At 49.6% G+C, this 26316-nt stretch overlaps 10 protein-coding genes across 10 annotated transcripts; 7 read left to right on the top strand and 3 right to left on the bottom strand.

Moving 5' to 3' along the window:
- Positions 1-1200: 1200 nt before the first annotated feature.
- On the top strand, positions 1201-3062 carry N7509_000688 (ammonium transporter; the record flags this gene model as incomplete). The annotated part of the gene is made up of 4 exons (XM_056625325.1): positions 1201-1315; positions 1400-1731; positions 1789-2261; positions 2309-3062. 4 exons carry the CDS (start codon positions 1201-1203, stop codon positions 3060-3062), a joined length of 1674 nt encoding a protein of 557 aa, XP_056493907.1.
- Positions 3063-3987: 925 nt separating this feature from the next.
- N7509_000689 (uncharacterized protein) lies at positions 3988-4814 on the bottom strand (the record flags this gene model as incomplete). Its single annotated transcript, XM_056625326.1, has 2 exons — positions 3988-4282; positions 4366-4814. 2 exons carry the CDS (start codon positions 4812-4814, stop codon positions 3988-3990), a joined length of 744 nt encoding a protein of 247 aa, XP_056493908.1.
- A 552-nt stretch (positions 4815-5366) lies between these two features.
- On the bottom strand, positions 5367-7871 carry N7509_000690 (Golgi transport complex subunit COG4; the record flags this gene model as incomplete). Its single annotated transcript, XM_056625327.1, has 2 exons — positions 5367-6602; positions 6660-7871. The coding sequence occupies 2 exons, from the start codon at positions 7869-7871 to the stop codon at positions 5367-5369; spliced, it is 2448 nt and encodes an 815-aa protein (XP_056493909.1).
- Positions 7872-8416: 545 nt separating this feature from the next.
- Positions 8417-9619, top strand: N7509_000691 (NAD-dependent protein deacetylase hst2-1; the record flags this gene model as incomplete). The annotated part of the gene is made up of 3 exons (XM_056625328.1): positions 8417-8539; positions 8589-8744; positions 8816-9619. The coding sequence occupies 3 exons, from the start codon at positions 8417-8419 to the stop codon at positions 9617-9619; spliced, it is 1083 nt and encodes a 360-aa protein (XP_056493910.1).
- A 351-nt stretch (positions 9620-9970) lies between these two features.
- Positions 9971-11728, top strand: N7509_000692 (putative hexokinase Kxk; the record flags this gene model as incomplete). Its single annotated transcript, XM_056625329.1, has 5 exons — positions 9971-10010; positions 10091-10213; positions 10275-10300; positions 10384-10791; positions 10853-11728. 5 exons carry the CDS (start codon positions 9971-9973, stop codon positions 11726-11728), a joined length of 1473 nt encoding a protein of 490 aa, XP_056493911.1.
- Positions 11729-14070: 2342 nt separating this feature from the next.
- Positions 14071-15990, top strand: N7509_000693 (allantoate permease family MFS transporter; the record flags this gene model as incomplete). Its single annotated transcript, XM_056625330.1, has 6 exons — positions 14071-14323; positions 14384-14479; positions 14565-14770; positions 14842-15261; positions 15328-15676; positions 15740-15990. The coding sequence occupies 6 exons, from the start codon at positions 14071-14073 to the stop codon at positions 15988-15990; spliced, it is 1575 nt and encodes a 524-aa protein (XP_056493912.1).
- A 1826-nt stretch (positions 15991-17816) lies between these two features.
- N7509_000694 (putative cell wall organization protein/glutathione transferase (Gto3)) lies at positions 17817-18941 on the top strand (the record flags this gene model as incomplete). The annotated part of the gene is made up of 3 exons (XM_056625331.1): positions 17817-18215; positions 18277-18741; positions 18795-18941. The coding sequence occupies 3 exons, from the start codon at positions 17817-17819 to the stop codon at positions 18939-18941; spliced, it is 1011 nt and encodes a 336-aa protein (XP_056493913.1).
- Positions 18942-20030: 1089 nt separating this feature from the next.
- On the top strand, positions 20031-20479 carry N7509_000695 (uncharacterized protein; the record flags this gene model as incomplete). Its single annotated transcript, XM_056625332.1, has 2 exons — positions 20031-20161; positions 20221-20479. 2 exons carry the CDS (start codon positions 20031-20033, stop codon positions 20477-20479), a joined length of 390 nt encoding a protein of 129 aa, XP_056493914.1.
- Positions 20480-21100: 621 nt separating this feature from the next.
- N7509_000696 (Major facilitator superfamily domain general substrate transporter) lies at positions 21101-22752 on the bottom strand (the record flags this gene model as incomplete). Its single annotated transcript, XM_056625333.1, has 2 exons — positions 21101-21455; positions 21536-22752. 2 exons carry the CDS (start codon positions 22750-22752, stop codon positions 21101-21103), a joined length of 1572 nt encoding a protein of 523 aa, XP_056493915.1.
- A 770-nt stretch (positions 22753-23522) lies between these two features.
- On the top strand, positions 23523-26278 carry N7509_000697 (beta-glucosidase; the record flags this gene model as incomplete). The annotated part of the gene is made up of 5 exons (XM_056625334.1): positions 23523-23643; positions 23717-23793; positions 23820-24322; positions 24389-25655; positions 25712-26278. 5 exons carry the CDS (start codon positions 23523-23525, stop codon positions 26276-26278), a joined length of 2535 nt encoding a protein of 844 aa, XP_056493916.1.
- Between the last annotated feature and the right edge of the window lie 38 nt (positions 26279-26316).

Genomic DNA, 26316 nt, shown 5'->3' on the forward strand with positions numbered 1-26316 from the left:
GCGAATTAGCATGCAGAGATTGTCTGCAAATGATAGAGTCATGATAAGCAAGCGAAGAACGCAGGAGGAAACACATCCTGTCAAAGGGCAATGGGGGAGAATTTACACAGATATCGGCAATGCTACAATCTAAGTATCTCATCTTCTTGGGGTAGATGATAGCTTATCTTGGGGAAAGGGACATGTGGAAGAGGAATCCTCCAGTATAAAGTATAGCGAAACCGCCACTGCAGAAAAATGGAGTGATCCCCAGTTTGATCCAGTTCCATTTCCAGGTGTCTCCAGTTCCTCCAGATCCCCCCGGGCCAATCCCGGGGCTCGTGGATTCACATTAACAAATCGCGTTGAGTACAAGCCAAGCCTCGTCGATAGGACGTGGGACCCGGCCCCGTCCCCGTTGCCACGACCCATGCCATCACTGTCGCGCGATTCATCATGAAGTATTTACTGGCTGATAGCAGGATGGAAATAGTTCTACACACTATTGTATTAGGACAATTGAGCCATATTTACATATTTTCTATTCTATTCCACTAGAATTGCCTCTCTTTCTCTATGTTCTTGCTCTCTTCTTTCTTTTTAAAACACTGATAATACCATTCCTATTGGTTCCTCACCAGCTATCACTGCCCTACTACTACTAGCACGCTAATCGATCACCTTGGCTTATCCCATTACTGTTGTCATACTCATTTCTCACCCCCATCAGCAAACCTCACCACGCATTTCAATTCTAGAATAACCGCCGCTTCCCCCGGAATTTTAAATCCTTGCGTTTTTCAAGCTAGGGAAAAACTAATAAGGGCTAAGGGTAATTTCCTTTTTTTTTTCTTTTTCCCTTATCTGTCCTTGGTCCCCAGTCAGACGAGTCAACCACCATTGGAAGGCTGAGCAGCTCCGATTTCAGGCCGGTGGAGCCCCCGTCGATCCGACTTATCTCTGCATTTTGGGCCCTCCGCAACGTTTGCAGGATTCTTTCTTATACCTGGCCTCCCCGTGGCGAACTCGCTTTCTTTCTCCACATTTACTTCTTCAATTCCTCCGACGTAACTCGACTCTGGAATTTTCCATCTTCAACACCCCCCTCGACTCACACCCGCGCCCTTCATATCAAACCCACGCCCTCGACACCCTGTACACCCACACTCACGACTACGCCTACGCCTTGATTACACCTTATTAAAAGCTAGCTAGCTCATCATGTCGGCGTTTAACGGGAAATCCCCGTACGCCCCCGACTACGCCTCCTACAACTGGATCGGTGCTCCCGCCAATTATGACCTCTCCACCAACACCGACTTGGGCGGTGATTCCCGTACGTGAGAGCTCAGCATCAAGCCTCTCAGCTCCAATTCTCGCACTGCTGCTATCGAAACAAATTACTAACAAATTCCAAAAGGCACCGAAAATGTCAACAAATGGTTCCAGTCCGGCGACCAGGCCTATATCATCGTCTCTTCCGCAATGGTCATGGTCATGATCCCTGGCCTAGGTTTCCTGTACTCTGGTCTCGCTCGTCGCAAGTCCGCTCTTAGCATGATCTGGGCCTGTATGGCTTCGTTCTCGGTTGTCACTTTTCAATGGTATTTCTGGGGCTACTCGCTTGCTTTTTCCACCACCGCGACAAACGGCTACATCGGCAATCTACGCAACTTCGGCCTCATGAAAACCCTTGCTGATCCCAGTCCCGGCTCACCCTTGATCCCTGGCCTCCTTTTCGCCTTTTATGAAGTACGATCCTGAGTTTCCGATCGATTGATAGACTCCTTGCTAATCCTCTGCCACCAGATGCAATTCCTAGGTGTCACTGCTGCTATCGTCATGGGTGCCGTCGCTGAGCGCGGTCGCCTGCTTCCCGCCATGGTCTTCACTTTCATTTGGGCTACGATCGTCTATTGTCCGCTCGCCTGCTGGGCTTGGAACTCCAACGGCTGGGCCTATAAATATGGCGTTATGGACTATGCCGGTGGTGGTCCCGTCGAAATTGGATCCGGTTTCACTGCTCTGGCATACTCGATGGTCCTGGGTCGCCGTCAAGAACGCATGATGCTCAACTTCCGCCCACACAACGTCTCTCTCATCCTCCTCGGTACCGTCTTCCTCTGGTTCGGCTGGCTAGGCTTCAACGGCGGCTCTGCCTTTGGTGCCAACCTTCGCGCTACTATGGCTTCCTGGAACACGAACTTGACTGCCGCCTTCGCCGCTATTACTTGGGTTCTGCTTGATTGGCGCCTCGCCAGAAAGTGGTCGATGGTCGGCTGGTGTTCCGGCACTATCTCAGGTCTTGTGGCTGCGACGCCAGCATCAGGATTTATCTCCCCTGGGCCAGTGTCATTCTGGGTGTCGTCACTGGCATCGTGTGCAATTACGCAACCAAGATCAAGTACTGGATTCGCATCGATGACTCCATGGATGTTCTGGCTGAGCACGGTATCGCCGGTATTGTCGGACTCATCTTTAACGCGTTCTTCGGCGACGACGCTATTGTCGGCTTGGATGGTGTCAACACAGGCGCCGGCACTGGTGGCTGGGTCATCCACAACTACAAGCAACTTTATATTCAAATCGCCTATATTGTCGCAACTGCCGCTTACTCCTTCGTCATGTCTGCCATCATCGCTTATACCATCAACGCCATCCCTGGCCTGAACCTACGTGCTTCGGAAGAGGCAGAGCTCCTCGGCATGGACGACGACCAGCTCGGCGAGTTCGCCTATGACTATGTTGAGGTTCGCCGTGACTACCTTGCTTGGACCCCCCAGGCCAAGGATCAATACGAGGACGGTCACCACATCCCCGCTAATGAGCGTTACGGTATCGGCGAGCACTCGGAGATGATGCTTGAGGGCCAACCGCCCATTATGGGCATGAACATGAACATGGGCGAGATCAGCCAGAGCTCTCGCGGTGGCAGTGAGGGAGACATGGCGATTCAAGAAATCAAGATGGCGCAAGCCCCTCGACAAGTCGCCGAGTCGCACCCTCCTGACACGCAGATTCGTGCGCCCAGTCCGACCGCGACACCCGTTGTCTTGCGACCTGTTGATGAAAAGGATGTCTAATTGCTTCTTTGATATACCCTCATCTTCTTTACCCTCGGTATCTTCTCCTTCGATCATCCAGCATCTTCAGCCTTCCACTTCACCTTTTTTTTCGCTTTCGCTTTCGCTTTCGCATTTTGTTCGATATCCCTGAGCGTGTTTCTGTTTCTATTTTTACTCGGAAAGCCTGGGGCTTTTCTTTCCTGTATACCTATCTCCAACCTATTCATCCATCTATCATCCGATCCGATCTACATAACACTCTCATCATCTTCCATCCTCACCGCATCGCACCTATCCTCGCTTTCTGTTCCGGTCATCGCGCTCATACAGCGAGACCAACAAGCAAAAGCAATCTCGAGCTTTCAAGCAAGGCGTTTTCTTCAAAACTTTGGACCAAACCTTTATGAATCGGGGTGTATATTTGCCTATTACTTTTCCAGGAGTTGGATCATTCCTGTCGTCGCAGTATAGAATTTGATTTTATTTCACTCAACTTGATCCTTCCCTTCCATTCAAACAACGTAATTGATTGGTCCAAAGAGACATTCATCAAACTATTTAACTAACTTGAAATCTTCCACATCGTCCAGCCTTGATTATTGAGGTATCCTTTGTAAAATCCAGCGCCTTTTGTCTCAACTAACCAGGTGCCAATCTACAATGGCAGTACGATAGCAGCTCCCAACATCATCGCAACGACGGAAATACCAACCACCGAACCAAACCCATTCCAAGAAGATGATCCTGGAGTTAGTCTCGCTGCATGGTTCGTACTAGTAGGGCCGGCATCTTATGAATGAAAATGTCAGCATCCGATTAGATGTTGGGTTGTCACAATTAAATTTCAAAACAAGATAGTCTTTTGAAAGAGATACATGTCTTTCATCTGGAAAACCCCCTCCCCTCGATAGGTTTGATGGGAAACAAGAGAGAAAGAAATTCATTACATACCATCAAAATCAGCTTTCTTATGAATAAGAGTTAACATAGGATTAACAGCCATGCCAACCAAGGTCTTTTTATCCTCGGCATCAAAAGTCGTCGTAGCCGGTCCAATGAATGGGGAAGTACCGGCGAGCGTTTGGAGATATCTTGTCGTCGCTGTACCGTTTATTGTTGTTTTTATCGATGAGCTGCCTAACCAATCCACCTTGGGAATTTCCCAGTTACACGCCGAGGAGGGTTTGTAATCTGAAATCGTGGACCAGCAGCCGTATTGCACATCGGCTGAGTATGACCTGAAAGACGGGTTCAAGTTTGTTAGTTAGAAAAGAGCCTGAAAAATGAGAAATAGGTCAAATATGCTTCTTTTAATCCTTACCTCGGACAACAAATAACAGCCGTCTCACTCTTATCCAAAATACCCAGAAACACCTCCCCATCCCGCTGCACAATCTCCGCCGTCGTCGGCGGCGCCAAAACCCCCGAAGTAATCAACGACTTATCCCCATCCCCATCCCAAGACGCAACACCAACAGTAACCCAATCAGCCGGACAGTAAAGACCAGGCGAGTAATAATGCGCCTTGAAGAACTGGGTAGGATTCGTATCGGGTGTTGTAGTCGTTTCGATCGTAGCGGATGGATAACATTCCCAGCCTCCGACAGTTTCGCATTGAAGGCCGTATCGGAAGATAGGTCGAGATGAATCACTGGGGCCGACTTCGATCTTGTTGGAGGCTGTGGCGCAGCTGGCTGGTGGTGTGAAGGTTGTTGTTACTGGGCCCCAGTTTTCGTAGGTATACCCCGATATTGTGGAGGCGCTGGGCATGGCGCTGGCGGCTGATTTGGAGGTTATGATATCCAGGATTGCGGTTTGATTTGAGAAGTTAATTCAGGGCTGGGGTAATGGATTAGAGTAGTACGTTATGTTCTGATTTTATGGGAAAGGTGACGAGAGGAGGTGGCTCTCGTATAAATACGCCTAGCGCTGAGGCTCCTCTTTGATTTAGAGTGTACTTCGGAGTATATCCCGCTTTCTCCCCTTGGCGAGATCCTTGGCAGGCTCTTATCCCCTTGTCAGCGAGGAGTGTGATTGGGTTAAGCGCTGGGTTTTACGAGCCTCGTGAATAGGTACTGAATTCGTATTAGGCTGTGAGGCTGGGCACCAATTAGACCAAGTTTCTGAAAAAGTATGATGCAGAAAGTAAGTGGAGAGGACCGCGAGTACTCCGGATGTTCGTAGGTGATACTCTCCAAGCTATTGCCTTGAAAGATGTGAATGGCCAATATAGATGAATAAATATATGCAAAAGATGAAAAAGAAACAGTAAAATGCTAAGAGAAGATGCTTTATACAGTAGACCAAATCACACCATCTAATCTACCCCCTTCTCAACATCCCCCTAACACGAATCCTCTCCTCGCGACTCAATTTATCAACAACATCCGCTGCGTCTCCACCATGCAACACCTCATCCCACTCATCCTCATCCATACTCATAACAAGCGTCATCTGGACACACCTAACAAACGCCTCACGATGTCTATACCTTCCCGTCGCCCCACCAACCCCAAACCCAACATCCACAGCCGCACTAACAAGACCCGAGATATCGCGCTCGAGTCGTGCCGCACCGAGCGGGTTCACTCGGCCCTGGTAAGACCAGAGTCTCTTCTCCAGCAGACGGGCCATGTAGGCGATTGTCACTGTGAGCAGTCGGGCAAAGGCTTGCTGGGTGAGAATCCGCGCCATGGGGAGGAGGAGGTCGGACCAGCCGGTTGCGAAGCGGGGGCGGACAATCTCCTTACTGCTACGGTTTTCATCGTATTCTGTTTCTTCGGTGTTGGTGGGTTGGTATTCTATGTCCCTGAATGCGTCGGCGAGGATGGGTCGGAGACGTTGTTTGATGACGTTGTTGAAGACGACTTGAATACCGTCGGAGAGGAGTTCGTTTACTTTCGTTTCGAAGGATGTGGCTAATGTTTGCAAGGTTTGCGAGACTCGTCGGGCAGAGCTGGGGACTGGGAAGAGCGAGCGTAGGTGCTCGGATACTTGCTCGTTGGGCTTTTCGCTGCTGGTTCCCGTTTGCTGCTGTGTGCCTGTGTTGTTGGCCACGATTCGGCGGATGTAGTCAATGCCGATATCGAGGTTGTTCATTTGCACGAGGAAGGCGATCACGATCTGTTCTGGGGGTTGGCCGCCTTGGACTGCGGCGCGTGGGTAGCATTCGTCGCGCATCTTGCGCTGGGTCATGCCGATGAAGTCAGAGCCTAACACGCGGGAGAGGGTTGGGACGACGTTGGTCACTACGCCCTCTTGCGAGGTTGCGAGAGACTGTTGGATGACCTTGTTCACGATATACATGATGTCGTCGACGGCGGATGTAATGTGAGGAGGGTCGGACTTCAATGGCTGGTGCATGTTCAGGCTCAATCCTGATGGCGACTCGTCCAGTTGGAAGGCCTTCTCCACGGACCGGCGGAAGAAGAAGGTGGTCATTGCATTGAATGGCACGATTAACTTGTCACCAACTTTCCGTGCGAGTGAAGATTCCGATAGGAAGGCCGGAGGCGTGAAATGCGCATCATCTTCAGACTCCTTATTTTCGGCAGGAGGCTATAAGTCATTAGGTTAGCTGTCCTCGGATGGATGTGATGGAAGCGCTTTTCTTACATTGCATGTATCCGCCAGAAAGCGGCAGTATAGCGACCACCGACCCAACATGATTGCCATCTCGTTCAGAAGGCCATCTATCTCCTTCATATCAACACCCTCATCCTCAGGGGTCGCATGTGCCCCAGGCGCAGGCGAATTGGAGTGCTGTTGACCCGGGCGCTGCGCTGGGAGGAAGCTCTGAACCAGGAAAGTAAAAGCGTAGGATTTTATATCCATGAGTTTGCGATCAACATGGCGCTCATCGCTCCACGTATCCAAAACAATGCCACCCTGAACATCAGCCTCGATCTGCAACCGCTCAATGACCCTTCCCATCTTCCTCGGGCCATAATGGCGTTCGACCAGCCCACCATGACCATCAATGATCTGCGCAATATGCTCAAACAGCTTCGTCAACGTATTGGCATAGAAGAAACCCTCGTTAGCCTGGGCACCCGCATTGAGATTACCCCGAGCACGAGCCGAGACACCTTGGCAAACATAACGACCGTAGACATCCAACCCGACCTCCGACCGCCCAATGAGCGGGAAGAGCTTGAAAAAGCGAGTAATCTTCGCTCCATCACTCTCTTTAACCGCCTTGTCGAATTCGCGCAGGAACAATCCACAGAGCGACTCCGCGGCATTGTCAAGCGTCACGCTTGGTGGATCCGGCACCTCAGCTGTAGGCACCATCTCCGCAGCAAAGGGTCCATTGAGGACGCTTGCAGGAACCTGCGATGCCCGGTGTAGGTAGCTGGCTGCTGTCTCCCAATCCTGAGAAGCACCCATTGACCCCGCAACACCTAATGCGCATGCTTTCAGCTCGGCCACCTGCTCCACCACTTCCAGTGTTGCCTTCACGCGGGCCTGTTCGAGATCGAGTCGGCGGACGGCGCTGGAGATACGGTCTGCGGTGCCGGCAGCTTCGGAGAGCATCCCATGACTGACGGATCGAGTGGTGCTGGTTTGCGTGCCGATGTGGGCGCGCATCAGATCGAGTCGGCCCAATTCGCGGGAAAGGTCCTTTTGAGAGGTGACCAGGGCATCGAGACGAGCTGTTACGGATGCTTCTTGGGTATGCAGGCGGGATAGGGCAGCTTTGATCTCGGCGACGGAGCTGGCATTGAAGACGTCGGATTGCGGGGAGGCATCGATGGAGGTGAATTGCTCGAGTGGAGGTGAGGGGGAGGAGTGCCCATTGGTGGCAGTGGCAGTGGCAGTAGCCATCCTGGCTATAGTTAGACAGGGGCGAGTCCACCACTCGTAGGTATAAAAGAGAGAAGATCGAAGAGAGGAAGAAAGGAAGAAAGACTGGGGGATGTTTTGATGAAGCCAAATCGCCCGGTTGGCCCTTTTGGTGGGCGGTGAAGATGAGCCTCGCCTTTTTCGTTTTCGTTTTTTGGTTGGAGAAATTCAATGGGAATTGATTTTATACAAAGATCAATTGTTTGCTGTAGGGTTATTTTTCAAAAAACAAACACTATTTAGAAAGGAAAAGGGGAGCTGTGTTTGTGCGAGGTTTGAAGTTCTCCTGATTAAAAAAGGCGCTGCTGTACTCGTCGAGATTGCAACCAAACGTCATTTCTCTTCCATCACGCAAAAAGTCTCTCTCAACGTGAGATCACCTCGGCTTCGTTCAATCACGCACAATTTACATCCTTGAGCATTAGTGGCTGCTACACTTCGTCAGAATAGGACACCGACGCAGATCCCGCCACCAACACCCTAGGCACCATCCCCATCATCAGCCTAGGCGCCCTCGTGCTCGTGCCATGGGGAACGAAGAGTCTACTGTAGTGGACGAGTCCACTCGGCCTTCAGTGCTGGAGGCGCGCAGCATGGAGGCGGTGGCCAAATACATCAAGCAGAATGATGTGAAACGAATTGTATTGATGGTATGTCAAATATTCATTTTCTCTCATGCAATGCTAACTGCTTCTGCAGGTGGGAGCCGGAATCAGCACATCGGCAGGCATCCCCGATTTCCGATCTCCAGATACTGGTCTCTACGCCAATTTGGCATTCCTGGACCTGGAGGAACCGGAAGATGTATTCGACATCACCTTCTTCCGCGAGAACCCCAAGCCATTCTACGCGCTGGCACATGAGCTGTACCCTGGAAATACCGACCAACCATCGCCCATTCATTCATCAAATTACTCTACGACAAGGGGATGCTGTTGAAGCATTTTACTCAAAATATCGACTGTCTCGAGCGACAAGCCGGGGTCCCCGGGGAGATGATCGTCGAGGCCCATGGCAGTTTTGCCTCGCAGCGCTGTATCGAATGCAAGACTCCGTACCCAGACGAGGAGATGCACAAGATGGTGGATCAGGGCAAGGTTCCTCGTTGCGGATGTGGTGGCTACGTCAAACCCGACATTGTCTTCTTCGGCGAGGCACTCCCATCATCGTTCTTTGAAAATCGCTCGCTGCCGGCAGCGGCGGATTTGTGCATCGTGATGGGGACGAGTTTGTCAGTCCAACCGTTTGCTAGTCTTCCCTCACTGGTCAGTGACGGGGTGCCTCGCGTTTTGATTAATATGCAAAAAGTGGGCGGGATGGGATCGCGACCTGACGATGTCCTTCTCCTGGGCGATTGTGATGCTGGAGTGCGCAAGTTTGCCAAGGCGATGGGGTGGGAGGAAGAATTGGAGGCGCTTTGGGGGGGAAACCGAGCCCGAGCCCAAGACCCAGTCGCAGATCCAGAACCAGACCCAGACGGAGGAGAGAATGCGCCGCAGGACCGGGACGAACGTCTGCGGGAGGAAGTGGATCGTCTGACACAGGAAGTTGACCGCTCGCTGCATTTGACCGATGCTTACCAGCAGAGAGTGAGGGAGAAGCTGGATGGGGGAAGCAATGGCAGCAGCAGAAGCAGCCACCAAAGCAATGAACATGGCGGAGAGCAAGAATCCGAGACTGTGAGTGGATTGAGCCATGTATTCCCACACTTGGCGCACCAAGCGCATTAGTGTTGAGTTGACAGGTAGATATGATCATGAAAGAATACCATAATGGGCTCACCGCTTGTCAGTCGGCAGCATACAGTAGAGTAGAGTAGAATCGTACTGTGTAGAAGATGAAAGTACCCTAGATAAAAAACAGATAGAATAAATACGAATACTAGCAGTAATCTCCCAAGCCAAGTTAACCCAAAGTTCACCAGTCGCACTTGGCCCCTCCGTCCACCGCAGCCAAAACAAGCTAAGGCGATCCCTGCCCCACGTCCATCGTCATCCCCACCTCTCATCCCACTTGATTCTTTTCCCTTTCTCCCCTTCCCTTGCACAATCACTTCATCTGTCCATCTAATTACATTCAATATGGTTGGAATTGGTCCTAAGCAGCCTCCTTCCCGCAAGGGTAAGCTTCTCCTTCTCTACGAACCCCCGCCCTGCCTATCTATGCCCTTTCGCGATGCTGATGATTCCTGTTATTCTTAGGTTCCATGCACGATCTGCCGCAGAACCTGCTGCAGCAGATCAAGGATTTCGAAGATGCCTTTACCGTGGACCGTGCCAAGCTGAAGCAGATCGTCAACCACTTCGTCAAGGAGTTGGAGAAGGGTACGTTGCTGATTCTGTGATGCACCGAGGTCCGCTGTCTAACAAGGGTTGCTTTGCATAGGTCTGACCGTTGAGGGCGGCAACATTGTGAGAATCCCGCACTCCACATGCAACAGGCAATGGAATGGAATGGAGAATCAGGAAACATTAGCTGACTGACAACACCATAGCCGATGAACGTTACCTGGGTCCTTGGCTTCCCCGACGGTGAAGAGCAAGGTACTTTCCTCGCCCTCGACATGGGCGGCACCAACCTGCGCGTTTGCGAGATCACCTTGACCGAGAAGAAGGGCGCTTTCGACATCACCCAATCCAAGTATAAGATGCCCGAGGAGCTCCGCACCGGTACCGCTGAGGAGCTGTGGGAGTACATTGCCGATTGTCTGCAGCAATTCATCGAGCACCATCACGAGAATGAGGATCTCGCCAAGCTGCCCCTGGGCTTCACCTTCTCCTACCCTGCCACTCAAGACTACATCGACCACGGAATTCTGCAGCGCTGGACCAAGGGCTTTGACATTGACGGTGTCGAGGGCCAGGACGTCGTTCCCCCTCTGGAGAACATCCTGAAGAAGCGAGTATGTCTCGTCCGATCTATACCATTCCCCTCTCTGTCGTCTCCAATCTAATATCACCCAGGGTCTCCCCATCAAAGTCGCAGCCCTGATCAACGACACCACCGGCACAATGATCGCCTCCGCATACACAGACCCCGAAATGAAGATCGGCTGCATCTTCGGAACTGGCGTAAACGCCGCCTACATGGAAGACGTCGGCTCGGTCCCCAAGCTCGCACACATGAACCTACCCCCAGACATGCCCGTCGCCATCAACTGCGAATACGGTGCCTTCGACAACGAGCGCGTCGTCCTCCCACTATCCAAATACGACGAGATCATCGACCGCGACTCGCCCCGACCAGGCCAACAAGCCTTCGAAAAGATGACCGCAGGCCTATACCTCGGCGAAATTTTCCGCCTCGCCCTAATCGATCTAATCGACTCGCACCAAGACCTCATCTTCAAGGGCCAAGATACTTCCAAGCTTCGCAAGCCCTACCTCCTCGACGCGTCCTTCCTCGCCGCAATCGAAGAAGACCCCTACGAGAACTTGACCGAGACAGCAGAGGTTTTCGACCGCCATCTCGGCATTCGTCCCACCGAGCCCGAACTCGAGATGATCCGTCGTCTGGCCGAATTGATCGGTACCCGCGCTGCGCGTCTTTCCGCCTGTGGTGTCGCAGCCATCTGTACGAAGAAGAATATCGAGTCGTGCCACGTTGGTGCCGATGGCTCGGTTTTCACCAAGTACCCCCACTTCAAGGCTCGTGGTGCTCAGGCTCTGCGGGAGATTCTGGACTGGGCGCCGAACGAGAAGGATAAGGTTTCTATCATGGCTGCTGAGGATGGATCGGGTGTTGGTGCAGCTTTGATTGCGGCTCTTACGCTTAAGCGTGTTAAGGCGGGTAATCTGGCTGGTATTCGTAACATGGATGATATGCGGACTCTGCTTTGATTGGTCTTGGGAGGAAAAATACATGATACATGATAGCAAAATATTGAATTTGGTTGTTTTGCGCGATTAGCGCATTGTTGATTGTGATCCTTTTGCTTCGTAGAGACTGGTTGGAAAGGCTGGCTCGGCAGTGGTCAGATAGTAGTATCTGCTGTTGCAAACATTAATTATACCTATGTTCCTTCGGTAAAAGCAATCAGCCCCATACTCCTTGACAGCGATGTGTCTGAAACAAGGGATTTCCAAAGTGCATGTGTCTTTCGAAACGCTGGGGTCAACAATCACATTTGAGACCGTTATATGCAATGTAGCAGTACGAAACGGCAGAAGATTGATGTCCATGGGTAACAGGGGGATATGGTGTGCCACCGAGGAGTGACCCGCGTTTGGATTTGTCTTTCTGTCGTTGCTCGAACGATATTGGAGTTGGTTACTGACCATACTCTTATGCCTCGTTACTCCGGAATTTCACCAACGACCTAGATGTTGATTAGCTCAAAACTTCAGTAGAAGCCTGATTGTTGGGGAACAGGTACATTTGATACATGATACTAAGTCTATAATAGCGAGAAAGGGGGCAAAAGGGAGGTGTATAGCCTTGCAGTTAAGCTGGAAAGCTGTACTAGTCCTGAGGAGACAGTGGAATCAGATCCACCAAAAGCATAAACACGACAAAACTGACCAAACTGCCGTAAGGTTTCCCCCAGGAAGCCAACATGAACCAATAAGAAGTGTTCATGGCAACTCCAACCCAATGGAAGGAATGCGGGGAAGCGGCTTCTGGTCGCTTGCCGCGCAACTAAATAAGATTCCCCACACCTTGGCTGCGTTTTTCTCCAGGTTCAGCCCTTTATTGCTCTCGTCGAATTGGAAACTAACTTTCCTCGTAGCTTTGGATTCACCGCGGGAAACCTCGTGGCAGGGATGATATTTCATAATATATTCGGCCCATTCCGAAGGTCATGCATGCATATCTGAAACCTTGAAACAAAAGGATCCCAAGTTGGATGTTTAATTCTTGGCCGTTCTTAGGACTAGACTGATTTCTTCAAAGTCAATTGCGGTCTATAGAGAGACCCAGAGCTCTGAAGATCGTTAAGAGCCGCATATGGATCCTAAATCGCATATCAAACGGACCCTAGAATATGTAGGATTGGGCTCCAAGTTTAGGTTAGTACATGTACCGACTCATCATTTCAATTGAGGACACACATAAACACCAGTGGATATCAGGAATGATGAGAGCCAAATACCGCCCGCTCCCAAGCCAAGACGACGCTTCCTCCCTTGGCGATACATTTCTAGCCAGCAAATGGCCGGGAGCAACGCAGGCCAAGCCCTGGAGACCAGAAACCATGCCGCTTGCGCTAGTACAGTATGAGGTTTCCGAAAATTCTCCGGTGCGGAGGCGTATAGCACAGAATCGCAATACTAAAATGGCGAGCTTGGCGATTCAGTGAGTTGGAAAAATTACACTCTGCACGATATCCTCCTACTTGTTTAGGTCAGGTAGCCGGCCATATCCTTGGCCTGCATGTAAATTGCCATGCAGACACCTTATATCGCAACGGATTACAAGAGAGCCATTTCCGCCCGATAGGAGGAAGTTGTAAGGAGAATAGGGCAAGGATCGCTCCGGTGACACCTGGTAACAAGCCCTGTGGTGCCATGTCTATGAATTGATGAAATGCGATTTTGTTCTCGGCACCTAGACCCCTATTGCTGGCTGGATCCAGTAGTGAAGAAATATTAACCGACTTCGTGTGCAAACCCTGGAGTGATTGGTAGTTTACACCGAGAAAGACTATGTTTTTAAAGAAATTAGAGATGAACCGTATATGGAAGAGAATTTTGGTAGCCGCCATCCGGGCGAGTCTAAATTTCCCAGCCCCTCGAATTGGTCAGTTAGACTCAGCGCAAGTGCAACGAAATGCCTCAATAGTGCTTACCGGAAAAAATAGGTTTTAATTGGGTGCCACGGCAGATTTATGCTCAAACGGAAGGATTCTCTCCTCTTCATCCCGGGGGGGGGACTGCGGTACATCCAATGGGCCCGATTCTACCAGACATCTGGTCTGGTGAACCGAACGATGTCGGATTTGCCCCCTCCTCCGAGTTCCCCGGATTCTGGGGATTCCATTTGGGAAAATATCAGGCTCGTATTATTTGGTTTCGACCCAATACCTTATCACTCCCCACAGAAGCTCGGACACTTGGATCTACTCTATTTAACCCCTTTGCATCCCTCAATTTTATGAGATTATCAACCTAAGGAACCCTTTCTCTACCTTCACGCTTATCCTTTTCAAGCACCCATTGGTACCACCCTGTCCTGCCTCATCATGGCGAAAGACTCGGACCACGACACACAAGGCGTGTCCACCGGCGTGGATATCGAGCTATCTATCATGAAGAATGCCGATCCTACACTGGTAAAGCATGCCAAAGATGCAGATGAGGCCATGAAGATCTTTGAGAATCTGCAGGGCCAATCAGTGGAACTCGACGAAGCGACAAATCGTCGTTTATTGCGAACCATCGACTGGCACATCATGCCTATCATGTGCTGTGTCTATGGGATGAATTTCCTTGATAGTAAATACAACCTTGGAAAGTAATCACTCTGTGGAGTCTTTAATCTAACGAGATCAATAGAGACCACTTTGTCATATGCTAGTATTATGGGCCTGAAACAGGATATAGGACTGGTTGCAGACCAGTACCAGTGGCTCGGCAGTATTTTCTATTTTGGTAAGAACATTTAACAACATATCCATGCTACTACTAGTACTACTAGTCTAGTAGTAGTCAATACTTGATGCTAATTAATGAACAGGATATATTGCCTGGGAATATCCCACTACCAGATTATTGCAACTCCTACCACTTGGTAAATATTCAGGCACCTGCATTGTGATTTGGGGTACTATTCTATGCTGTTTCGCCGCTGTCAAGCATTACCCGGGGGCGCTTGCAGTCCGTTTCTTCCTGGGTGCATTTGAAGCCGCGGTAACACCGGGCTTCGCACTCTTGACTTCTCAGGTAAATCAATACTTTATATTCAACCAGTTCGACAATAGGAAGCTTCATGGTACTAACGAAGGCTTATATAGTGGTATACCCGGAATGAACAAGGACAACGTGTGAATCTCTGGTATAGCTTCAATGGCTGGGCACAGATTCTAGGTGGTCTGGTGGCCTACGGAATAGCTGTTGGTACACAAAAGCATGGGTCTTCTATTGACCCCTGGAAGATTGTGTTTTTATTTACAGGGGCACTAACCGTTACTTTGGGTCTTATCTTCCTCTGGATGGTACCAGACAGTCAGTTGAACGCACGTTGGCTGTCGAAAGAGGATCGTATATTGGCTGTTGCTCGTGTGCGTATTAACCAGCAAGGTATTGGTAATAAGCACTTCAAGTGGTACCAAGTTAAAGAGGCTTTACTGGACCCGATGACATGGGCATTCTTTTTCTTCGCACTGATTGCCGATATTCCTAATGGAGGTATTACGAACTTCTTCAGCCAATTGGTATGTCACACCTACTATTGTAGTTTCGATCTTACCTGGCGGTGAACTAATTATATTCGCTTCTAGATCGTGAGCTTCGGTTATACGCCCGAGCAAAGTTTACTTTATGGTACACCTGCCGGTGCAGTAGAAGTTGTTGCCCTGCTTCTAAACGGCTATATCGGTGACAGAACTGGCCAGCGAATCCTAACCAGTCTTGGGGGTCTTGCCACTGCTACTGTGGGAATAATCTTAATTGTGGCTCTCCCGCTTCATAATAACACCGGGCGACTAGTCGGATACTACCTGACGCAAGCTTTTCCAACATCCTTCGTGGCTCTCCTGTCATTGATCTCATCCAACGTCGCTGGCTACACCAAGAAAACTACTGTTGCAGCTGTATATTTGATCGGTTACTGCGTTGGTAATATTATTGGTAAGTCCTATACTATTATTTCTAATTGCGATGCGGCGGCGAACTGTAGGCTAATCTGTCCAGGTCCCCTCACATTTCGCCCCCAAGATGCTCCACGCTACGTCTCTGCGGAAATTACTATTATTGCATGCTGGGGGGTATGTCTATTCATTCTGCTGTTCATTTGGTGGTGGTATAAAAAGGAAAACCGACGCAAGGGCGCTATCCGATCAGACCCTGGTTATGTCAGACTTGAGAACCAAGAGTTAGTTTGCCCAGTGATTCATAATGGAGTTGTTCCATTTCTACCGCCTCCCAATGAAGTGGATAGCTAATTGAGTCTCACAGGTTCCTTGATCTTACCGATCGCGAAAATCAAGACTTTATCTACACGCTGTAACGAACTTGGTTGTTGCCAATTTGATGCTTAACGGGGATGGAATTCACGTAGGCCAGCCACTGGCTACACCTGTATCTAGCTTTCGTCTCTTCCTCTTCTACTCAGGCTATTATTACTTTCATCGAACCGCTACTACTGCCTTGCCTGATCACTGCGTCGTATCTTAATCTCTGTGAGTATCTGAGCATTCTGGCAAAAGTAACGTCAATTGCAACAATGCAAGTCTCTATAGTAGTAGTATTATCCCTGTTTCTTCGCTCTCCATATCACAAAAGGCAGATCCTCGTCAAAAAGGCCGTCCTCAGTAAACTCTCCTTCATCATAGCTGCTTCCCTGGAATCGTCACTTGCGGTCGTCGTTGCCAATCTTCTTTCCTTCGTCATCTACATATCCGGGCCTTCGGCGGTGCTTCTTGCTGCTGTATCGTTTTAGCTACAGGCACATTGCAACAGACACTTCGAATCCATTCCCAGGGAGCGTTGACGTTACCGTTAGCCTTCTCGTCCGATAGCCAGCTGCTGGCATTTACCTATCCGGATCACACCATATGGTTGTAGAACATGGTCACAGGCGCGCTGCATCAGACGATTGCTTTCTATAAAATTCCCAAACAGATGAGTTTTTCGCCGGACGGGCCTTATTTGATTACTAACGTGGGCGTTCGCCATGTTCAGTCTCAGTGTGACGATTCTACTCCTAGCTTACGCAAGAGGAAGGGGGAAATATTGATCGATAATGCGCACTGGATAAGGGTAAATAATGAAAGGGCTCTATATGGCTTCCGGTCGAGTTCCGACCCACGTGTTCTGTGTTCTACGGGAGCAGAAGTGCTATGGGGCACAACTCTGGGCAGGTTTCTGTTATCGGATTTCAGGTTGGGGAACAAGACCAAAAACAGGAAAAGAAAATAAAATGGACTGGAGAGGGCACAAAATGGTAATGCAAGCAATAAACAAGGGAAAAGCAAGACCAGGCATAGGATGCAATACAACAAGGAAAGACGCGAGTCAGACCCTGGAATTCGATTGCCGTATCGACATGCTTTCCGGGCGCCCCGCTCCGAATATCATCTGGGAATCTTAAAAGAAATATAAATCATGTTTCTTTTATTTTTGTTTTCTTCTGTATAGATTTCTCATGCATTTTTGAAGAAATAGCCTGGTGAGGACCTGGGTGATCAGCAATATTCAAAATTCTATATTGTATGCGTAGAATGTGTGAGGGGGTTTAGATAGGCTTCAAATGTCAACACTCTTTGCGTAATGGTAGTGCCTGGCATGCTGAAAGATGTGTTGGTATTCCAAAGGGGGCTTGGCTCATATCAAATGAGACAGAATCAATAGAGATCATGATGTCTTTGATGGGAGTACTCAGGAGTCAGATAGGTGGCCGCAGTGGGCTTCGATCATCAACAGCGTCACTGTTTGCTTCTTGCAAATTCGAGTTAAGGGCGTGCGGATAATTCTAAGTTTGCCGCAGAGCTTGCAGATATTTGCGATGGTAAGCTTACTGCACTTGGCCTCTTCCGCCAGTTGTATATATCAATTTACCTTCCACCCTGGCAAGGTTGATGGTATGCGATAACGGAATATTTCCGCTTGCTCTTATCAATCAGCATAACCCTCGACCGGGACTCGCCATCTCACGTCAGTCCAATAGCTCCGACCCCCACACATTGATGTTTTCTTGAATTGCTATATCTGCACATTCGCTATTATCTCCAATCACTCCGGAAAGCCCATACCAACTCGAAATATTAACATGTCTACAAACGCCAAGCAAATTCACGAGCCCGGTACCGCCGATGGATGGCACGGCGTCATACCAAGCACTGAATTTCCGGTTGAAAAGGATCGGTATCATCTTTACATCGGTCTCTTTTGTCCATTCGCACACAGAGCAAACTTTGTGCGCCACCTGAAAGGCCTTACCGACTTCATTAGTCTCAGCATCGTGATGCCGTACCCGAAAGGTGACGCTCAAGGCTGGCCGGGATGGCGGTTTCCTGTATCCGATGACGAGTATCCCGGCGCAACAGTCGATCACCTTTTTGGAGAGGATTACATGCACAAAATCTACTTCCGCGCCGATCCGGACTACAAAGGGCGGTATTCAGTACCTGTTTTGTGGGACAAGAAAGGTGGGACAATAGTCTGCAATGTAAGCATCGTTCCACGCATATTTGTTTGGAAAAAAGTGAATAAATTTTTGCTGCTTATAGGAAAGTGCGGAACTTCTGCGTTGGCTCCCAAATGCATTTGATGAATTCCTCGAGCCATCACTCGCGTCAATCGATCTGTACCCAGCCCATCTCCGGGCGAAAATCGACGAAATCACGCCATGGATGCAGTCCGACGTAAATGCTGGCGTCTACAAAGCTGGATTCGCTTCCACACAAGAAGACTACGACAAAAATGTTGTGCCTGTTTTTGCTACGCTGAATAAGCTCGAACGCCTCATCGCTCAGAATGGCGGTCCGTTTGTACTTGGGAAACAAATCACCGAGCTGGACATTCGACTCTATGCCACATTGATTCGTTTCGATACAGTCTATGTCCAACATTTTAAGTGCAACTTGGGCACAATCCGACATGATTATCCCGTGTTGAATAATTGGCTGAAGGGTTTGTATTGGAATGTTGATGCAGCGAAGGCATCGACAGATTTCAAGCATATCAAGGAAAATGTAAGTCTCGCCGATTTCGTGAAATTCAAATTACCTACTCTGACATTTCTTAGTATACCAAGAGTCACTATGATATCAACCCCAAGGCTATCACGCCAATGGGTCCTTTTCCCGACGTTGAAGAGGGTGTTGAGGATGATTGGGCCAAGTTGAAAATCGGAGGAGTCATGCACCCGGCAGTTTTGAAATGCCGTATCTGATTCTTAGGTGGTGTCTACTTTCGACACATGGCGTGGGATGCTAGCTCCAGTAAATTTTTTTTTTTTTGAAAATTCTCTTCGTTGATCGATATACGTAGTAACGAGATAGGGCGTCAGTCAGAAAATAAACCTGTTCATCCTCGCAGCCTTCATCGGCCAGGGATAGTGAGCATTTCACTCAATTCCCACCTTGGCTATCTTTAAATAGATACGAATCGGATTTTCCTACGCATTTATTTCAATGGAAGCATGGTGGTGATCGATGTTTGCTGTATAGAATTCTGGGCTGTGATTGGCCAGGTGGGCGGTCATCGGAGAATCTACCCGCCACGGCCAACTTTCTACCTTCCCCAGTGCTCTCCATCTCCATCGTCTGGAGCGAGTGTAGCCGTTATGTCTGACGAATTATACCAGAATGGAATCCCCAGGGTAGATCTCGCCACACAGGCTTGTGACATGTGCCGTAAACGCAAGGTCAAATGCCATCTTCTCCCGTCGCAATCCTCACAGGCTCCATCACACTGCCAGCGCTGCAAGAGGTTGAACCTGCGATGTACATTCGTTTCCCCCTCGAAAACACGCGGTCCTAAGAAAAGGTATGGCTTGGCTTCTCGCAATAGAGAATAAGTACTGACGGCGCCTGGAATGGCTGCCAGGGCGAACACGCAGGAGCTACGTTCCCCAAAGCTACAACATGTGACCGATGATCTCTACAATCGCGAATTATTCAAGCTTTTAATGCAAGACTATTTGGATCGGCTATATCCATTAGTTCCAATTGTTCATCGTCCATCTTTTCGTGATGCCTTGCTAGCTGATCAAGACTGCGAGGATGAAGGCTTTTGCGCCGTTACGCTTGCCATCGCCGCGCTGGTCGTGGCCACTTTAGCCAGCAGATTCCCCGTTTATAAAAGCCATGCACACCCATTGAAATTCTCATCTCGAAAGGAGTTTGTTCATTCTTGCTATAAGAAAGTATTGGCCTTGCGGAGCTCCTCCTATTTTGATCAACTAAATTTTCAGAAATTTTCCATACCCTATCTCTTCTTTGCCGCCTTTCTACAGCTTGGAGACCACAACTGGTCGCGAATGTTGAGTGTTGAGGCTATGCAAATCGCGCGGCTATTAAATTTGCATCGCATCTCCGATTATGAAGGCCTGAACTGCATTGAGACCCAGCTCCGCAAAAAAGGCTTCTGGCTAGTGTTTTACTGCTATGTGTGAGTTACGATATCTATTCCTCATCGTTGATCGAATTGTAGCTGAAATTACCATTTAGCCATGCCAGCTTGCAAAATTTACAAGGGGAGCGACTCACGTACTTGGACCCGGCCGTATTACAATTAGTGAAGGCGGAGGATCTCATCCCTCTGGAGATTGACGATGAGTTTATCTTTGAACACGAAGTCGTATTCCCCCCAAGCCGACTCCCTTCCTCACATCCGGATTTATTCTACACTCCCGCATATTTTGGGCGTCGATCCGAAGTCTTGATTCGGATACAACAGAACATGAACCTTGTCCGTGCGTGCGAGTGAAAGATTTCGACGCTCAAATGGCATATTATCAAACCCGTCTTCACGAGTTGAAGCATCTTTTAGATGATGCTCCAGCCATTTTCCAACCCTGGGCGCACACAAATGGGGCCCCAGCTGCCGGGGAATTGAATGATTCGGGCACACAATTTTCGTCAATGAGAGTGAATATACACGTTACTCATCTATGGCTACAGAGTCTCATCATGGATCTATTGGAAGCCGCACAACCTCACTGCCAAGTTTCTTTCGACGTGCGAGCCTTGTGGGCTGACCGCGAAGCTTTGTCTCGTCAGCTTCTTCTTATCATCTTCAACTCCCCGCCTACAGCCCTGGAAGCGAACGGGTTGCACCTCGCGAATAAAGTCCGAGATATCGCAGCAAGTCTCCTGTCTTGTCCATTACATCCAGACGATCCAATATCAAAGCAAGTTGCCGACTATGTTCAGCAATCTACGAATATACTATCGCGCCTGGACAGCAGTGAGGGAATCAATACGATGCATCTCCCAACTTGGGTGGACACTGATCGAATTCCTGGGGATAATAAATGTGAAGATAGAAAAAAGGTGAAGGTTGAAATTTCTATTGCATTTTGCCTGCTTCTAATAATAACGAAAGATTTCAAACTGACTCATGATGAGCAATGTTCGATTTATCCATCTTGATATCGCCATTCCCAGTAGCCATTTCGGCAACATCACTCGGCAATCCCTCGGGGCCATCGAAGATGACAGCAATCTCCTCGAGCGAATAGCCCTTGGTCTCCGGGTAAAAGAAGAATGCAGTAACAGCAAACACCACAAGAACCACAATGAATACGATATAGTATCGCCACGCAATTGCAGCCAACGCGATTGGGTTGACGAAGGTGTTGAAGAACATGCCGCAGATGGTTGAAACCCAAGTCACGGTGAGACCGCGTGATCGGAGACGGTAGGGCCAGATTTCGCAGGGGTATGAGGTCAAGAATGGTGTTCTGGAAGGCGAAAGGTAGTTAGAAAAATGAAGGAAGAGACAGAGACTTTCTTTTGAATGAAGACGGGACATAGAACTTACAGTGCGATACAGTATCCAGCGAAGAAAATGAAGAGGAAGGGAATCACGGCACCGCCAGTTGCAGTGTTATTCGTCACTGCGAAAGAGCCCGATAGTGCCGTCACGAGCACATAACTGATGAACATGATACCGGCAGAGGCGAGGAATAGTGGTCGACGGCCGAGTCGGTCAATCAAGAATGCACCCAGGATGGCGAAGCATAGATCCCACATTTGCAGACAAGCTGAGATCAAAGTTTGGTCGCGAACCTCAGTGACACCGACCGATGTTAGGATCAGGGATAAATAGTAGGAAATGACACCATTGCCAACCCACTGTCCGAACATGCCCAGACTAATCGAGATCATCAGACGGTGACGGTTACCCGGTGTCTTGAGCATCTCGGCATAGCTGCCGTTGCTATTTGCCTCCTTCTCCGCGCGAATCGTGGAAATTATTTCTTGGAATTCATAGTTGACCAAAGGGGAGTTAACATCACCGCCAGCATGGTAGCGGACAAGGATTGCGCGAGCTTCTTCCTCTCGGTCCATGGAGACTAACCAACGTGGGCTTTCAGGGGCCATGAGGAAACCAGGAAGACCGACGAGAGGGACCAATACTTGCAAGAGAGATGGAAGTCTCCAAGCCCAGGAGGATGTATATGTTCGTGAAGCGAAGACGACCCAGGCGGCAATTGTGCCGCCAACGTACCAACCCGACATGAAGAGGGAGTTCAGAACGCCACGTTGGGTGGGATACGCGATCTCGTTGATGAGAAGAGGAACGGAGTTTCCAAAAAGGGCGGATGCAAATCCGAGGAATAGACGTGCAAACAAAAAGGTCGTGTCGTTTTGACAAGCGGTTTGCAGAGCGACACCCAGCGTAAGGAAGATATAGCCAACGTATACGCCTGGTTTGCGGCCGTAACGGTTGGCGATCCATGATGCAGTGGGATATCCAACACCACATCCGAGCCAGTAGATGGCATTGATCCAACCAAGCCATGATCCTGCGGGCTGATTCATGAACTCTTTCCATTGGGTCAAGGCCTCGAGACCGTTCATCAATGATCCATCATAACCGTTGGCCGACGAGTACATAACCAAAGAGATGATGATGAAATTGAGCTGGAGAAGATGCCCCTGTTTCCACCATGGTGTTGTATTAGGTGGAAGAACAGCAGCAAGACGATCTTCTTCGGCAGGCTTGCTGCTGGCGTCGGCGCTTTTTGTCCCCATCGTGTAGGCAAATGGGAGATGAAGATCAAATAAAACAGATAGGGAATCGAGGGGATGATCGGGAACGACGAGGCCCTTTTAACTAGAAATCGAGATGCCTCAAGTGCCGCTATTTTCCGACGGTTCCATCGTCGTCCCCCTAGGGGCGTTTTTCCGGGGAACGTCTACGCCCTGACTCGGAACGAAACCAAGGGAAATCAGACGAGGGACTGAAGGAATTGGCCAATCAGCCACTGAAGCAACTAACTATCCCCGTTTCAAGTTAGAAAAATTCGGCCACATGGTCACCCGATGGCATTGCTCCAGCCGGTCGGGAACGTAAATGCGGGATGATTGTGTGGAGGACTGGGGACGCCGGGGTCGGCATTCGATAATTTGGCAGCCGGCGCGGAGGCGGAGAAACGGAGAAAAGGAGAAACGGAGAATCAGTCAACAAATCGCTGTTGTTGAAGTTTGGGTCTCGGGCGTTTGTGGTGCAATCAGCTTGCGTTTGCATATACTCGGTGGAGACTGTGACCCGCCGACAACTTGAAAGTGTACACACCCGATGGGTTGAAGTAATTGCGTAGGGCCTTCCTGCGCGAGCAGAGCTCTACACGCGAAATATTGATCCATTTGAACGCGCTGATGGATTTTTATGGGTACATGTACCGATTCTTGGTTTCCCGAGGGTACTTAGCCAGCCTGCGTTCACCGGCGGTTTTGAACGATGTATTTTTTTCTTCCTTTCCTCTCCTACAAATCGATTCGTCGCGAGGGGAATTGACACAATGTCGACAATTGAAACTTCGCCCGCTGTGGTGGACGAATCCTTTGCACAGATCGCAGAGGCCGACATCGAAGCAATCTTGAAGAAGCTCACCCAGGATGAAAAAGTCGCGCTTCTAACAGGTTCGCCTATACCCATTGCATATGCAAAACGAAAAGAAAAGAGAGACTGACAATGTTCTTTTTTCCGTTAAAGGAGACGATTTTTGGCATACCGTACCAGTTCCTCGACTTGGAGTCCCGTCGATTCGAGTCTCAGACGGTCCGAACGGAGTACGAGGTACTCATTTCTTTAGCAGTGTCCCGGCAGCATGTCTTCCTGCGGAACTGCGATCGGCGCGACCTTCGACAGGGACCTTGTCTTAGAAATTGGCCATCTTCTCGCCGCAGAGGCCAAGGCCAAGGGCGCGCATGTCATTCTCGGGCCGACCATCAACATCGCTCGAGGCCCGCTTGGTGGCAGAGGTTTCGAGTCGTACTCTGAAGATCCGATGCTGTCGGGTATCCTCGCGGGACATTACTGTAAAGGTCTCCAGGAGAAGAATATTAGTGCGACCCTGAAACACTTTGTTTGCAATGATCAAGAGCACGAGCGCATGGCAGTGAACTCAATTGTGACTGATCGCGCGTTGAGGGAAATTTACTTGCTTCCATTCCAGGTTGCGATTGCCCTAGGTCAACCAGATGCCATCATGACTGCGTATAACAAAGTGAATGGCTTACACGCCGCAGAGAACCCGACCCTTCTCCGTGACATTCTTCGCGGAGAGTGGAGTTGGGACGGTTTGGTTATGAGCGATTGGTGAGTAGCATCGAGACAACAAAAAGGAATGGCCTTGGTCGCTAACAATTTAACGTCAATGATTAGGTTTGGAACATACAGTACTACCGAGGCTATCAACGCAGGCCTAGACTTGGAAATGCCAGGTCCGCCGAGATGGCGTGGCGCAGCCCTAAACCATGCGATCACATCAAACAAAATCACAGCGGCGACATTAAACGACCGCGTCCGTGCTGTCCTGAAACTCGTTCAAAAGGCAGCTAAATCAGGCGTGCCAGATCATGCACCCGAGACGCAGTTAGATCGCCCCGAAGATAGAAAACTTCTGCGAAAGATCGCATCAGAAGCAGTCGTCTTGATGAAAAACCAAGATAGCATTCTTCCTTTGGACAAGCATAAGAAAATTGCGGTGATTGGCCCCAACTCGAGGATCGCCACTTATTGTGGTGGTGGAAGCGCTGCACTGAACCCATACCGTGCTGTGACGCCCTATGATGGCCTCGTGGAAGCCGCCCAGGGTGGCGTTGAGTTCGCTCAAGGCGTTTATGGGCATCAGATGCTGCCGCTCCTTGGAAAGCATCTTCGCACCGAGGAAGGCGTCCCTGGATTCTCGTTGAAGATCTTCAATGAGCCCCCTACGGATGCATCACGAAAGCCTCTTGAGACGCGGCAAGAAACCGACTCTATGGTCATCTTCATGGACTATAACCACCCAGAGTTACAGCCGACCTGGTATGCGGACGCAGAGGGTTACTTCGTTCCCGAAACCTCTGGTACATATGACTTTGGTCTCACAGTGCACGGAACTGGACGACTATACGTGGATGGGAAGCTTCTGATCAACAATGCCGACGTTCAGAGGGCGGGAACTAGTTTCTTTGGGAGTGGAACCATGGAAGAGGTTGTATCTTTGGAAATGGAGGCGGGCAGGAAATACAAGATCCTCACGCAATGGGGATGTGGCAAGACGAGCACCTTCAAAGTCCCCGGTGTCGTAGATTTCGGACATGGAGGTTTCCGATTTGGTGCTTGCAAACAACTCGTGCCTCAAGAAGGCATTGCTGAAGCTGTCACAGTAGCTTCCAACGTTGACCAGGTGGTCCTCTTTGCCGGACTGAGCTCTGAATGGGAGTCGGAGGGTGAGGATCGAACCACCATGAAGCTTCCACCTAACACGGATGAGTTGATCTCGAAGGTTCTCGAGGCCAATCCGAATACAGTCGTTGTGATCCAAAGTGGAACACCGGTCGAGATGCCCTGGATCGATAATGCGAAGGCCGTGCTTCATGCTTGGTATGGTGGAAATGAAACGGGCCATGCTATTTCAGATGTTATTATTGGTGATGTCAACCCGGTAAGAAAATATCCAGGGAGCCATATAATAACCTCAGCTGACAATATTACCCTTAGTCCGGAAAGCTTCCTCTCACATTCCCACGACGACTCAAGGATAATCCCACATATTTCAACTACCGATCCGAAGGCGGTCGTGTACTGTATGGTGAGGATGTGTACGTGGGTTACCGCTACTATGACAGTCTGGAACTTGACCCGCTCTTTCACTTCGGCCACGGCCTTTCATATACCACATTCAAAATCTCAGACCTCCAGACGACAAGGGGGTCCGAAAATACACTGCAAGTGCAGTGGAAGGTGCGAAACACTGGATGCAGGGACGGAGCTGAAGTTGTCCAAGTATATATTGCTCCCTTATCATCTCCCATCCGACGACCAGTCAAGGAACTGAAGGAATTTAAAAAGGTGCGAGTGCAAGCTGGTTCAGAGGAGTCCGTGACTATTAAGTTGAATCTTATTCGTTCAACCAGCTTCTGGGACGAGAAGAGCAGCAGCTGGTGCAGCCACAGTGGCACTTATAAGATCATGGTCGGAACGAGTAGCCGTGGTGAGTTCTTGGAGGAGGTACTGGAGGTGGTTGAAACCACGTTCTGGTCTGGCAGTTGGGATTCACCAATTTGAGTGTATGCTAGACCAATAGATCAAGACTTTCCATGCCC

This window comes from Penicillium cosmopolitanum (assembly GCF_028827165.1).
Source record: "Penicillium cosmopolitanum strain IBT 29677 chromosome Unknown utg000003l:1.0-3747932.0:1.0-3751027.0, whole genome shotgun sequence".
Classification (NCBI taxonomy): Eukaryota; Fungi; Ascomycota; class Eurotiomycetes; order Eurotiales; family Aspergillaceae; genus Penicillium; species Penicillium cosmopolitanum.